Source organism: Myotis davidii, unplaced genomic scaffold, assembly GCF_000327345.1.
Source record: "Myotis davidii unplaced genomic scaffold, ASM32734v1 scaffold148, whole genome shotgun sequence".
Classification (NCBI taxonomy): Eukaryota; Metazoa; Chordata; class Mammalia; order Chiroptera; family Vespertilionidae; genus Myotis; species Myotis davidii.
The window spans coordinates 3,099,480-3,114,462 of record NW_006299479.1 but is presented as its reverse complement, the minus strand read 5'-3'; the positions used below and the strand labels follow the sequence as shown (position 1 = coordinate 3,114,462).

Below are 14,983 nucleotides of genomic sequence, written 5' to 3'. Positions count from 1 at the left end.
CCAGAACGTTCAGGGCGTGGAGCTGGGAAATCTGTGTTTTAAAAGATCTCTGTTTCTGCTGCTTATTAGATTTGAGAACGCTTGCCATAGCCAGAGAGGGTCCCCTGAGCAGTTTAATCACCGGTGAGGTGAGTGTGGTGAGGGGGAGGCTGAGGCCGCGGGGAAGGCTGCGGTAGCGACTGGAGAGGGAAGGAGTAGGAACTGGGTGATGTGGAGAACTGAGGGCAGAGCCTGGGGTGGCTCCAGGTCCCACCTGAGCCATGAGGGGACAGATAGTAGGACTGTTAGCCAGGATGGGGGACGTGGACAGCAGAGAGGGTTAATGTGGACGACAGTGTGTTCAGTCCTCACATGCTGCCCGAACTGTTCTAAGCACCTTACGTGCATCACCACAAAAAATCTCCACAACAGCCCTTCGGAGACGGCGCTCTAAGCCAGGTGGCCTGGCCCCAGCCTCGGTGCTCTTAGCCAACGACCCTGTGAGGCGCCTCACATTTGGTGCCTGGAACTTCTGGTGAAAATGCCCGGGAAAAGGCAGTGGGGGGTGTGACTCAGCGCAGGAGAGATGCACAGGCTGCAGCCGATGCTGAGTCACTGAGCGAGGCTTCAGCATTGGCTGGGTCTGGGCTCTGCCCGACGGGACACTCCTTCACTTCGGAAGCCCTGTTTCCTGTCGGAACATGACCCAGTCCCGGTGGAAATACAGAGAGGTGCCACGTATCACGGGCCTGCTGCTGTTCCCAGCACAGAAAGGGCGCCAGAGTGGCTGCTGCCATTATGCACGCACAGGGGACAGTGCAGAGCTGAGATGCCTGCAGGTGCGGCAGGTGAAGGGGGACCACAGGACGGGGCCAGCAGGCGCTGAGCAGAGAAGCAGGAGCTTGAAGAGGAAGCAGGATGCCCCAGGGGAGGAGAGGGTCCGGACGGGTGGCCAGTGTCACTGCTAGGCCATGCCAGGTGCATTCCGTGCCACTCTTAGGCCCTCATCGTCGGTGGCCGTCGCCCTGCCTTGCTTTCAGAGGGTGGCTACTCCCCATACATAGCCCCTCGGGATGTGGGAATCCTGTTCCCTGGTTCACCCTTTCTCATCTCGGGTCCTGGCTGAGACGTGTGGATTGAGGTCCCTCCTGCTCCCCCAGAGGCCTTTCCCACGCAGCCTGGAGCGCAGGCTCCGAGACCAGGCTCTGGCTTAGAGTTGTGCGAACTTCCTTTCCCTTACCTGCAAAATGGGGTGCTCACAGCCCCGCATTTCCAGGATTGCTGCGAGGACAGCCCCGGGAGGCACTGGAGCAGGGCCCGGCATGGCGTAAGACTGCCCTCCTCACCGCCCGCCTGGTGTCACCGCTCCATCCTCGCACCCACGACAGTCTTGCCCGGAGGTCAGCACCATCTCTGTTCTCATCCTCCTTCCCTTTCCCCAGCCAGGCTGGTCGCCTCCACCTACTAAACCCAGTTCAAATCAGGCTGCTAAGGTGAACATAGCGAGACTCCAGCCCTGGAGTAGGTGCCACTCCCTGCATCTCTTAGGCAGGAAAGGCGGGAGGGTCAAAGTTTCTCTCTGAGACTTGTTTCTTAATTCACAGGTTAAAAGTCAGCTCCCCAAAGGCAGAAGTTCGGTCCTCTTCACCCTCCAGACCTCTCCCAGGGAGTGGGCGGCCAGGCTCTTCTTGGGGAGTGCAGCCTTTTTTCTCTCCAGTGGGTGGCCTACCTATGACCTGGTGTGGGTCCTACCAGGAGCCTGGGAGGCCCAGCTAGTCCCGGGCAGGCCCCTCTGCTCCTAGCTCTCCAGCCCAGAAAGCTGCACTTGACCTTGGCCGTGCTGGCCAGGAGCTGACAGCCAAGGATGCAGACTCCTGGGATGAGGTGTGCAGACCCTAAACTGCTGTGTCCGCACTTCCGGAAGTGGGCAGAGGAGCCCTCCACGGGTGTTGTTGTCAGTGCCTTGGCGCCCCGTTTCACCCTGCGTGAGCGTGGAGGCCATGGTGACAGGCGCAGGGGCAGCAGTGTGAGCCCAGCGCTGCCTCTGGCTTTCCAGCAGGGTTCTCTAGGCTTTCTGGCATGGAGTTCACGGTCCTGGGAGGAAGTCTCTTTTGCAAAGAGTGCCCAGAGCTGGGGGAAGTGGAGAAATCCTGAGGTCTGTGGTCTGGGGGTTTGAGCCCTGGAGAACAGGGGCCTTCTCTTAACCTCCTTGCAGGAGGCTTCTTCAGGGAGGCCATCAGGACCTTGATTGTAAACTGATGTCCTTGGGATCCACACTACCCAAGGAAGGGCTCCCCAAGACTCAGCAGCAGCAGATCTAAGGGGTGTGGGAGGCCAGAACCCTGGGTAGACAAGAGAATCATTGATCAGCTGCCTCCTGCATGCCCCCCCACTGGGGATTGAGCTCAAAACCCGGGCATGTGCCCCCACCGGGAATCGAACCGTGACCTCCTAGTTCATAGGTCAATACTCAACCACTGGGCCACACTGGCTGGGGCAGGTCTGCTTTGTTACACAGGGGCCATGTCAGCGGAGACTGCTGTGGCGCCAGGTAAGCAGCCACTTTGTGAATCCCAGTGGGGCGGCCTCTCCGAGGATCCCACACTTTATCTAGAATCTGCCCTGGCATGGTTCCAGCTTCCTGTGCAGAGGGAACCCCAACCTGATCATTTGCTGTGTCCCGAGTAATGTGGGAGGGGCCCTTGGAGACGCTCTCCCCTGGATCTGTGGGCAGTGGAGGGTGGATGAGGACCGGGCCTGTGTGCCACAGCAGAGTGTATGCACACTGCTGACCAGCAGGAGCCTAAAGAGCCAGCGCCCTCTGCACGGCGGGGGCCTTGTGGGGATGGCTGGTGACCGAGTGTCAGAGGTGGGACAGGGCAGCCTGAGGTGGATGTTCTGAGCTCAATGGCTGTCCTGGAGGGGCCAGAGAGCTTCCCTAGCCCAGCCTGGGGTGGTGACGGGATAGGAACCCTCTCTCCCTCTGCCACCAGTGGGTGTACAACATTCTCGACAAGAAGGCGGAAGCCGACCGGATTGTTTTTGAGAACCCAGATCCCGCTGACGGCTTTGTCCTCATCCCCGACCTCAAGTGGAACCAACAGCAGGTAAGAGATTTCCTGCTGGGTTCTCTGCTCTCAGTGTCCTGCTCCAGGCCGGGTCAGTGACCCACTGTAATCCTACCTTAAGCCACCGTCTTTCCCCCGTTGGTCTCACACTCTCTAAGCGGATTGTCCTTAACCAGGGGAGAGGTCTGAACTGCACGCGAATGCATACCTGTCATACGGAGTGTTTATGCCTCAGCGGGCACTTTAACGCCCTTTCTGTCTCCTCCAGCCCCCACCCCCACTGGGTCTGTGTGTGGTTGGGGGAAGGGGAGGCGGGGATGAGGCGATGTTTGTATAACCACCTGGGCTACTTGGGTGGCCACTCTCACTCTCTGGAGCCCTGTGCTGGGCTGTTTGCTTTCCTTCATCTCCCTAGACACCAGCAGACCTAGGCCGGCCCGTGGTCTGAACTACTGACAGGCAGCAGTCACGGCGAACAGCCTGTGGCTTCCCCTGCACGGCCCTAGTTACAGAGCAGGCCCGGCAGCTCCTCCCCCCTGAGCCTTTCCACCGTGTTTCCTGGTCTCCATGTGCCTGCTGCTGCTCCACTCACTAAGGAGCAGGCTTCCGGGGGAGCCACCTTCTCTCTGTCCCTCCCAGTTCTCTGTAGCCTCTCTGTCTCTCCACCTTCTCTCCTCCCACCCGCATTCCCCTGCACCTGCCCACTGCAGTCGCAGTGTACCATCCCCCTGGGTGGGCCCACATGCCCTGCTGAAGAGCAGCAGACAGCGGCCTGCAGGGGGTACGCTTCCCGCCACCGCCTGCATGGGGCCGGATGCAGCCTGCAGCAGGTCGGGCCAGGAGAAGGCCATGGAGGCCAGAGGCGGAATCACCGAGTAGGAAGTGGGGAGTAGATAGATGCCCCCCTCCTCTAACTGGACTCTGAGATTCCAGCTTGGGTTTCCGTTCTGCTTTTGGGTGGGCCCTTCTGGTTTCTGCGCTGCTCTGGCAGTCATGGGATCTGCAGAGGCATCCTCCGGGAGGGTGGGCCCTGCCCGCCTCGCCCGGGACGCCTCCCCCTTCTTTCTCAGCCCGGCCTGCTCAGCTGGCTCTTGGGGCCGTTGGGGCCTTACTGGGCTCACCGGCAGTCTGCTTGGCTTTGATTGGGTGATTTCCGTACCTGCCGTGCCCCCTTCAATGCCAGATATGGGGGCTGGGAGCCCGTGGCTGGGCACCGGGCCAGCCTCTGGCTCAGGCGCATAGGCTCGTGAGCTCCAGCTGTCTTACCAGCGCTGTGGGGCTTCCTGAACGTGGCTCGGGGTGGTAGGAAATGAAGGGAGTTTCCAGGAGTTGGAGAGCTAGGCAAGATTTGGGGTGCAGCCGAACCGGTTTGACTCAGTGGATAGAGTGTCGGCCTGCGGACTCAAGGGTCCCAGGTTTGATTCTGGTCAAGGGCGTGTACCTTGATTGCGGGCACATCCCCAGTCGGGGGGTGGGGGGGTGTGTGTGCAGGAGGCAGCTGATCAATCTCTCTCATCGCTGTTTCTAACTCTGCAACCAAGGTACATGCCCTTGACCGGAATCGAACCTGGGACCGGAATCGAGTCCTCAGGCCAACACTCTATCCACTGAGCCAAACCGGTTTTGGTGAGAAAAAAAAAAAATCAATAAAATATATATTTTTTAAAAAGATGTGGGGTGCAGTAGTGAGAGAGGTGGCCCCCAACCTCCCCTCCCCTGCAACTGAGCCCCACCTCAAGCCTCCACAGAGGAAGCCAGGACTGGCCCTGGAGATGTTGGGGGAGCTGGGACAGGCCCTGGGGATGCTGGTGGCAGCAGTGGGCCATGCCTTGTGCAAACCCTGTCTGCCCCCAGCAGCCTTGTGCCTGGAGGTCCTGGATTGCAGCCTGGTCACAGGAGGTGGGGGTGGGGTGGGAGGAACTCCAGACTCACAAGATCCGAGCTTGTGATTGCAGCGGGGGTGGCCTGAGGGACAGCAGGAGACTGACTTGTGCAGTCTCCATTCTAGAAGCCCACGGCACTGAGAAGGCATATCCGGGTCCTCTGACCTGGTGTCGGCAGGCGTCCTGCCTCTGTTCCTTTAAGACAGAGAGGCTTCAGGAGCTGCACTGGCATCCAGCGCAGGTCTGGGCTGGTCCTCAGCGATGGAGGATGGGCAAGCTGCATGTCAGGCTTTTGCCCTGGCCCGTGGGGCCTTTGGGTGAGCGTCCTCCCGTGCACCAAAAGGTCACTGGTTCAAGGTCATGGCAAATACCCAGATTTTGGTCTCTGGTTGGGGTGCATGTGGGAGGCAACTGAGCTTTCTCTCACTCTCTTTCTTTCCCTTCCTCCCTCTTCCCCTCCCTCCCTCTGCCTTCCTCTCTTTAATTTTTTTTTTAAAGTCAGACATTCCTTGTTGGTAATATAGGTGCCATTGTTCTTAACCTTTGCTTAATTAGCACGGTCTCTTGGTAATGCCATATGTCACTGTCAGATCCTTGCCCTGCGACAGAACCTGACAATTAGGCAGTGTCTCCAGCAGGAAGACGGCGGGCTGGACGTCACTCCTCCTCCCCAGGCAGGGGTGGAGGAGAGCAGTGCACCTGCGTTTTCTTCGGGGAGGCTCTCTGCTCACCTGGCACCTCCTGCTGCTCTTTCTCCCAGGAGGATGTCTTTACATACAGGGTGTTCCCAAAAATGTGTACGCACTTCAAATAATGATGAAGCCAGTGTTTATTACATGACACTAAATGTATTAAAATACATTTCATTCTCAAAATGTAATAGGACTCAGCGGTGTGTACATTTTGGGGGGGATACCCTGTATTTATGTAGCCCCCAGCTGATGACTCGGGATTAATTAGCAAGACTCTTCGTCCATATATCCATTGTCCATCCATCCATCTGTGCCACGAATACCTGCCATGCCCTAATGTGTGCCAGACCTCTGCCTTTCGGGAGGTTACCTATCCCTTCCTCAGTTCTCTTAAGGCAGTGGTTCTCAACCTGCTGGCCCTTTAAATACAGTTCCTCATGTTGTGACCCAACCATGAAATTATTTTCGTTGCTACTTCATAACTGTAATGTTGCTACTGTTAGGAATCATCATGTAAATATCTGATATGCAGGATGGTCTTAGGCGACCCCTGTGAAAGGGTCGTTGGATCGCCAAAGGGGTCGCGACCCACAGGTTGAGAACCGCTGTCTTAAGAGCTCGCCTGCGTATTTTGTTTGTTTGTTTTTCTGTAGGTCTGGTTCATACATGCACAGGGTGAAGGTGCACATACCAAGGTGTGCAGGGAGAGTAAGGTCGTCGCCCCACATGCCTCCACTTCCCTTCCCCAGAAGAGATCACTTCTTTGTCCTTCCCCTATTGTATAGAGAGCCTTTCCCTATTGTATGTATGAGCATGTGTGTGTGTTTATGGAGACACACATGCCCTTTCAGGTCATGGGACTTGGGTTCTCTGGTCTAAGATCTCAGCACTGGACACTGCCCTTCTGGGCCACCCAGGGGCGGAGGGAGGACTCTCCCTCCGAAGCTCCGGCCAGTCGCCTTCTCCCCCTCAGCCCAAGCCAGGAAGCCGCTGCTCCGAGTCCGCTGTCCTCCCTTGTGAAACGAGATGATGGTGGGAAGACTGACTTCTGGGCACCTTCTGGGGTGCCAATCCGAGACCCTTGCCGGCCCCTTGTCTAGCTTTTCCAGAGAATTCTCTGAGCCGGAGGCCCTTTGGCTGCAGAAAATCTGAAGTAATGTCTGATATCAGAGAGTGGCTTTTTTTCCCTTCCACACCCAGCCGTGAGCTGACACCCAGCAGCAGGCTGCATGCCTCAGTCCACATCAGGGAACAGCGGGTGCGACTGAAGGTCCTGTTTGGACGGCCAGCAGACGGCATCTAAAACAAAGGCTACTGCTATTTGGAAGTCCTGTGATAGTGACACATGGAACAACTGAAGACACACACCCACGCCCCGAGTTTAAGCAGTTTTTCCCCTGCCTTCTCCTGGGCCTCTACCTCGTGAGAGAGTAAATGTCCTGGGCACATGTCGTGAAAAGGGGGAGCACCGAAGGGACTTGTGGGCCAGGGAGGCTGGTTGGCACAGCTGTCATCTGCTCCCACGGGCCCATGTGTAGCAGGCCTGGGGCAGGGAGCCCAGCTCTGGGAGCCCTGGCAGAGGAGAGCGTCTGGGGCAGGAAGGGACTGCTGGCAGGAAGAGGCACCGCTGGCCATCAGGTGCCGTCTGGAAAGTCTCATTCTCACTTTTGAACTCGGGGCCCTTCAGGGTTTGGTCGGGTCCCCAGACCGTCTCATCTTGTTGAGGAATCTGGCATCTTAGAGGCAGGGCTGAGTGCTGCTGGAGCTGCCCCAGGTCTCCCCCCTCACCCAGCCCCGGAGTCTGGGCCTGCCTCACACGCACGCACGGGACGCGATCGCCAGCCAAGGCCAGGGTTTGGGCGAGCGGGGCGTGGTGGGGACGGATTCTGGGCCAGAGGAGTTCATTTCTGTCCTGGCCACCATCTTGTTGACGTTGGTTCTTTGCAGTGTTGTGACCTCCAGGTTGTGGCCAGGTGCTGTTTTCAGGAAGGACAGTGGGAAGGGCTGCCAGGCCGGGAGGCAGGGGAAGGGAGGAGAGGTTAGTGCGGCTCTGGTGGTGCCCCTGCCGAGCTGGTCCTGGCTCCCCTTCCACCCTCATGCGCCTTCACCCGCCTTCGAGTCCCGGCAGATCGGGTTGTTTACTCTGCCCATCGCACTATGCTCTCGTGCCTCCGAGCCTTTGCTCTCACTTTCCCCTCTCCCTGACTGCCCCTCCTGTAAACCTACCTCTTCAAGACCCAGATCCCCGCCTCCTCCTCCAGGAAGCCTCTCCGGATGGCCCTCGCCGGTCTTCCTTCTTCCTGCACTTCTCTCACCTCATGTCTCAGTAGTTACTTGTGTCCATGCCATTAGACCCCGAACTCCTGCAGGGAAGCATTGTCCTTGGCACTTGAGCCCCATCAGCTCTGAGTTTAGGGTATTCCTTTGCAGGAGGAATGGGCAGAAGTTCCGTTCCTTAGACCATCCACTCACGGGGCACGTGGACTCCCACATCGCTGGGGGTCAGTCCTGCTGTGAGGTCCCTACGGCGGGCTGTAGCTGGCACTGCAGGCGTAGGGGTGGGCGCTGCTGGCTTCGCTGGGGGATTCCAGGATTGGCGCCTCCCCGGCTCTGTCGCCCACTGAGCCTGCTGTACTCCTGCTCTGCAGCTGGATGACCTGTACCTGATCGCCATCTGCCACCGCCGGGGCATCAGGTCGCTCCGGGACCTCACCGCGGAGCACCTGCCGCTGCTCAGGAACATCCTCCGGGAGGGGCAGGTGAGTTGCCCCGGCAACACATCAAAGCCCAGAGGAATGACCCTCTGCTTTCAGTGTGTTCCCTGTCCACTTCCTCGCCCTTCCCAGGAGGGTGTCTGCCACGGGGGCTTCTTTCTCAGAGTCAGTGTGGGCTGTATACACACAGGCTCTTTCCAGGCCCTGCCGCCTGTCCTGCTCCACCCTCCTCCTCCTAAGTTCCCCCTTCAGCGCCCTGCCTTCTCCAGCAGGTCCCGTCTGGGCGCCCGCCCAGCCCAGGATTGCCAGTCTGGCTGTGACAGCCACACCATACAGCCGTGTTTCTTGTAGCTGGATCGATGGCTCTGACGTGTGAATGCAGAAACCGCCTCTACTGTAGCCTGTGGGCCGAGGCTGTATTCTCTCACTTCTGAGATTTGGGATACCGTCTGTGTGGGGTGACTATTGAGGGTGCTGAAAGGAGCCCCGAGGGGAGGGAAGATGGGGGAAGAGGGACTAGAATCCAGGGATGTGGCCCTGGTTCTGACATTTTGACGCAAGCCAGGTGGCTGACCTTGGGCCTCACCTCCCTCGGTCTATCTGAGTAGGATCCATCTGAAGCCTCCATTCTGGGGGCTTGTTCTCGGCCTTTTTTCCACTTGGAACATTGGTCCCCTACACACACACTCACACACACATACAAGCGCACACACGCACGCACTCACACACACATACACACATTCACACACACCCACACATACATACACTTATACACATGCACTCACACACTCACACATGGACTCACATTTACACACACACACACACACACACACACACCACAGTGCCCAGGCCTGCAGTCCTGGTGCTCCTTCCACAGCATTGCTCCCAGGCTTGGGTCACTTGGAGGAAGGGCTCTGCTGGGTCCTCTCTCTGTTGACCTCTGACCCCAGCTCCCTGTCACACCTCTCTGGCTGCCTGTCTGTCTGGAGGGGCTCGTTTCTCCTGTAACAGCTTCTGGGTGGCAGAGAGTGTGTCTTCCTTCTGGGGAGATGCTAGGCCAGCACTTTAGCTGCGCTAGCAGCTCTGCGGCCTTCCCCGCTTATCCCACAAAACCTTTGGGGGTCGGCCTGGCCTCACCTGCTGCACAATCCCTGGCCCGAGCGCCATATACAGAACGTCGTTCTGGGGTGCATCCCGAGCCCACGGAGGCCCTAGTTTTTTCCTCTTCACCTCTGACCTCCTGAAGGATTTGCCCACAATGGAAACCAGAATCTCCTCTTAACTCTAAGCCTTGGAGACTCCGGGAAAGGGGTTTGATACAAAAGGTCCTACCTCTGCCCTGGCCAGGGTGGCTCAGTTGGTTGGAGCATCGTCCCTTACACTGAAAGGTTGTGGGTTCAGTTCCTGGTCAGGGCACATACCTAGGTTGCAGGTTCGATCCGCAGCCGGAGTTGGGATGCATGTGGGAGGCAACCTATAGATGTTTCTCATGTCAATGTTTCTCTCTCTCCCCGCCCACTCTCCCTCCTTCTCTTCCTCCTCCTTCCCCTCCCACTGAAAATCAGTGAACATGTCCTCAGGTAACGATCTTTTTTTAAAGACCTATTATGAAAATAAAATAATTTTTTAAAAAAGGAAAGAAGCCCTACCCATGCACAAGGTGGGGGCCGAGGGAGTAGAGGCCAAAGTCAGACTCCCCTCCTGCCAGGCATCCGACTCACCCTGTTCTCTCACTAAGGCCCTCGCTCAGCCGTGCCCATTGCCCGAGCCCCACTCTGCTGCAGGCTGAGGGGCGAGGCTTCCTCCACCCACCTGGTGGTGCTTTTCGTGTTTACAGACCATCCCAGCCTGGGTCTGTGGGGCCGTTCTTTGGCCCTGGACTGTCTAGATTTCCAGCAGGAGCCGTGTGAGGAAACAAATGTTTATCCAAGTGGGGTGGGGAGCCCTGATCCTGCCACTGTCCCCTCATGTGGGGGCCCTTGCTGGTTTGCTCAGTGGATAGAGCGTCGGCCTGCGGACTGAAGGGTCCCTGGTTTGATTCGGTCAAGGGCACTGCCCAGGTTGTGGGCTCGATCCCCAGTAGGGGGTGTGCAGGAGGCAGCCAATCAATGATTCTCTCTTATCATTGATGTTTCTATATCTCTCTCCTCCCTTCCTCTCTGAAATCAATAAAAATAATGTATTTTTAAAAAAGAGAGATTATTTTTTTTTTTTTAAAGAAAGAGTCTCAGCTTGGCTGTCACCTGCCTGCTCTGAATCCACAGAGGGAAGGCGGGGACCTGCAGCGCGCAGTGTGCAGAGGGCTGTGTGTGGGTTTTATTAGATGTCCGAATCTAGTCTTCGGTTAGGGCAGGAGGAGGGGCTGGTGCTGCTTCGTGGGCAGCACAGTGACCTCTTTCCCGCCACTCCCTTCTCCCCAGGAAGCCATCCTACAGCGGTACCAGGTGAAGGCGGACCGCCTCCGTGTGTACCTGCACTACCTGCCCTCCTACTACCACCTGCACGTGCACTTCACCGCCCTGGGCTTCGAGGCACCCGGCTCGGGGGTGGAGCGGGCCCACCTGCTGGCAGAGGTGATCGAGAACCTGGAGCGCGACCCGGAGCACTACCAGCGGCGCACCCTCACCTTTGCCCTCAGGGCGGATGACCCCCTGCTCAGGCTCCTGCAGGAGGCACAGAAAAGCTGAGGCTCCTGGACGGTCCAGAGAACAGATATGTGGGACTGGGGTGGGGTTTTTTAGCACCAAATTAATTTTTTTAACTGTGCTTTGTACTGGCTTATTTCTAGCGTGCGAATAAAGTATTGGTCGCATCTGGTGTGGACTGGTGGTGCCGCCCAGGAGGCAGGAGCTCAGGAAGGTGGGGTGGGCAGAACCCCAGAAGGAGGTCTTGAGACGAGAGGCCATGAAGAGGGGGGACCGGGTTGGGGGCGTGGCTTCAGCTGACCTGGATGGCTGCCAGTTCCATCTCCAAATCCTGCACACCCCCTCATCCGTCTCCAAATCCTGCACACTCCCCTCGCCTGTCTCCAAATCCTGCACACCCCACTCGCCCGTCTCCAAATCCTGCACACCCCTCCTTGCCGGTTTCCGAGTCCTGAATCTGCCTGCCTCTCCCTGTCCTCACTCCCCATTCTGCTGCCACGTCCTCTCCTTCCTGCCTGATGGTGTTCCAGGTCCACATGTCTGGGAGTGCCCCCAAAGAGGCAAATATGCAAACTTTCTGGAAATAATCTATAGCGATTTTTGATGGCGCTTCCTCTGTTCATTCCCAGCATTGAGGTCACCCTCTAGGGGTGAGTCACGCCTGCTGATAAGCTTGTTGACAAGGATGAAGGATCTCGGCCTGGAAGTGGGAGGGTTTTAAAAAGAATCGGGTGATGCAAGCCCAGAACGCCTGCCTTTGTCTCTGTTATTTGGTCAGCGAGTCCCTGGCCTTGGGTTTATTATCTAGGCAGGAAGACAAAACAAACTCTGAGGAGCAGCCAGAAGATCAAGTACGAAACAGTACAGCAGGGCAAAGCGATAGGGGTGCGGTGGCCCCAGAGGCCCCTGTGGGCTCGGGTCCAAGGAGTGGCCAGCACCAGAGGCCTGGTCATGGAATCTTGAGGCCAGGAAGGGACTTCAGAAGGGACTCCAGGCTGATGGCCTGTAAGGAACCAGCAGAGACCTCCCCGTGCAGGGTGGCCCCGGCCACTGCCCCAGCTGAGCAGGGACCAGCACGCACAACCGAGGCGCACGATTAAACGCACGCGGCACTCATCACAGAAGACAGGTGCATCGGGGCCAGAGGGGCCGTATGTGTTAGTTTCAAGGTGTGGCTGACAGATCCTGGGTCTTGCTTGGAAAGCATTTGGGAGACGGAATGCTGGGCTTTGCTGAGTGATGAGGGAAGCATAAGGCAGAGGAGTGGGTGGCTCTTACTCTGCATCCCCTGGACTGAACCAGGAGACCTGGATGCAGAGCCGAGCTTCATTCATTCATTCATTCATTCATTTATCATTCATTCATTCATCTGAGGTTTATTGAGCACGTGCTATGGTTGAAGCACTGCCTAGATGCTGGCGATGGTGAGCAAATGGTCAGACGTCTCTCTGGAGCCAACATTGACCCCTGACATAGGGCAAGACCCACGGCGTTCTGAGCCTGCATTGTGTGAAGGGGAGGAGGGAGGAGGATCCGCGACGTAATCGGCTGTGTCAGGTGTGATAATGAAGCTTTATCATAAACTGCAACGTGCTGATTGGCTCTTCAGCCAGACAGTGTCCTAGGGCTGGGAACACAAAGGTGACTAAGGCACAGCTCCTACCCTCTGGCTAGAGGGGCAGACAGGTGAACACAAGGGTAAACACAGACAACTCATGGAAACTGAAAGCAGGTATGTGGGTGAGTCAGGTGTGGATCCTGACCGTACCCCGGGCACCTCCAGCAGGACAGTCAATGGCATTAAGGAATAAGGCATTAAGGGTGGGGAGGCCGTGGGGCTCCGTTAGAGGGGGGGTGTGATGGGGTGGGCACCTGCGTTCCCCACCAGGTGGAGATGACAGCAGTGGGACCAGCCGGCTTGGAAGGGAACCTGGCTTGTCTTTTCTCACGTGTAAGAAAAAGACACGTGGGGAGGTCTGGAGAGGAGGAGTGGAGGGGACGCCAGCCCTGAGGCCCCCCCTTGCAGTGTTTTCTTGAAAGAACAAGTCCTCTCAGCGAGGGTCTCATCTGGCTTCACACGGAGGTTGTGTGCTTGGAAAAGGCTGCCGGGCGACTCATCCTGAATCGGAGGAAGACAGCCAGGGCCTCCCAGGGATCGGGCCTTCCTCTCCCTGGATGGGTGCCCTGCGAAGGCATCTGCCTCTTCAGGCTCGACTCCCTGCCCGATCTGTCCATCTGTCCTTCACAGGTTTACTCCACCACCCATCACACCTGCACCAAGTCTTACCTGGGCTGAAGCTTCAAATGTATTCGCGTTAAGTCTCAGGGCGACAATGGGGACAGGGAGATCCCCCCAGAAGCATGGCTCAGGAGGTGGGATAACCCAGGACAAGACTGGGTAAGGGCTGTTCCAGAGGGAGACCTGGCTCCGCCCCCGTCATGCTGGGAGACAGGGCTTGTCTTACGTGTCAGGACCATGCCTGCTGTCACCGAGGGCCAGGCTCACCCCCTACCCCCTCCAACCCCACCCCATCCCCCGCTCCCGCAATGGGAGTAACCTGGAGCCAAGTGCAGAGCAGCCTGCAAGCTGGACACTGCACTGGACAAGGCAGGAGTCCAGCCTCCTGCCCCAGGACCCCACCTGTGGCCGGGGCCACTGCCCACAAGAAGACTCGCTTTTACTCCACTGAACGCGGCTCAGGTGTGTGATGGGCCATGCAATGGATCCTGCGGACTCTCTGTCTGAGGTTACAGCTACTTGCCCAAGTCACCACCCGAAACCGTTCCTTTGCTGCAATGCCACTCAGCAAAACCCAACATCCTGCCCCCGCTGACAGCTTCCCGAGCAGAACCCCGGATTCCTGAGCCCCACCCCGGCTCACCAGCCTACCAGCCCCTCCGGCAGCGTGCTGTGTCTGTCCTCCGTGCTGGAAAGAGGGCCCTGAGTGTTGGGTTGCGTGATTCTGACATGCGTGCCCGCGTCCCTGCCCTGCTGGAGCAATGGCCAATGCCACGCCCCCCAGATGAGGCCCAAGACCTCCGCGCTGGCTGTCAGCCCCCGGTCCTGGCGCACTTGCCCCTGGCTCGGTTGGAGAAGGAAGGGAACCGTTGCTATTGTTCCTTGGCTCCTCTCAGTTTGCCCAAAAGTTTCCTCACAGAGAAAAATTGCTGAGCATTCTGTATCCGTCAGCATTCCTTCATGGAACAGGAAAATAACATTTTGAAATGAGCTGGACACTTCAGCTCCACTTTGCCTGTCTCTGTGGAATACAGATCCCCACGCGGAGAAATCAAGAAACAATGACACACAGAAAAATGTTTGAAAATGTTGCCCTTGTAATACTTCCATGTCCAAACGTTGCAATATATCTGTTTTGTGTCCGAATAGGTTGATGTAGGTCTGCTAACCCTTCCTTCTCAGGAAGGACTAAGTCTTTTCTTCAAGTATACTTTTAAACAATTATTATTGATTTCACAGAGAGGAAGGTTTTTTTTTTTTAATCTTTATTGTTGAAAGTATTACAGATGTCTCCTATTTTCCCCCACCGACCCCTTCATCCCACTCCGGTCCACTCCTTAGGCCTTCGCCACATTATTGTCTGTGTCCATGGGTTATGCATACGCGCATATAAGTTTTTTGGTTACATTAGATTTTGAAATCTATGTAAACTTGAAGCTACCAGGTTTAGTTTTTAAATTTTTATTGATTGACTCTAGGGAGCGGGGGAAGGAAATATAATTTGTTGTTCCACTTATTTATGCATTCATTGGTTGAGTCTTGTATGTGCCCTGACTGGCGATTGTGCCTACAACCTTGGTGTATCAGGACGATGCTCTAACCAATGAGAGCTACTGACTTTTAACCACTGTTCAAAACTAAACATGGCCCAGCTGGCATGGCTCAGTGGTTGAGCATTGACCTATGAACCTAGAGGTCAAGGTTCAATTCCTGGTCAGGGTACATGCCCCAGTTGTGGGCTCAATCCCCAGGGGGGGGTGGGC

At 56.9% G+C, this 14,983-nt stretch overlaps 1 protein-coding gene across 1 annotated transcript in view; it reads left to right on the top strand.

The window, feature by feature from the left end:
* Positions 1–11,148, top strand: part of DCPS (decapping enzyme, scavenger) — a 35,971-nt gene extending 24,823 nt beyond the window's left edge. The window contains exons 5-7 of the mRNA XM_015571330.1: positions 2,973–3,086; positions 8,271–8,381; positions 10,757–11,148. Coding sequence (XP_015426816.1) covers positions 2,973–3,086; positions 8,271–8,381; positions 10,757–11,023 — 492 coding nt within the window. The 3' untranslated portion in view covers positions 11,024–11,148. The remainder of the gene's footprint in view (positions 1–2,972; positions 3,087–8,270; positions 8,382–10,756) is intronic.
* The last annotated feature ends 3,835 nt before the right edge of the window (positions 11,149–14,983 follow it).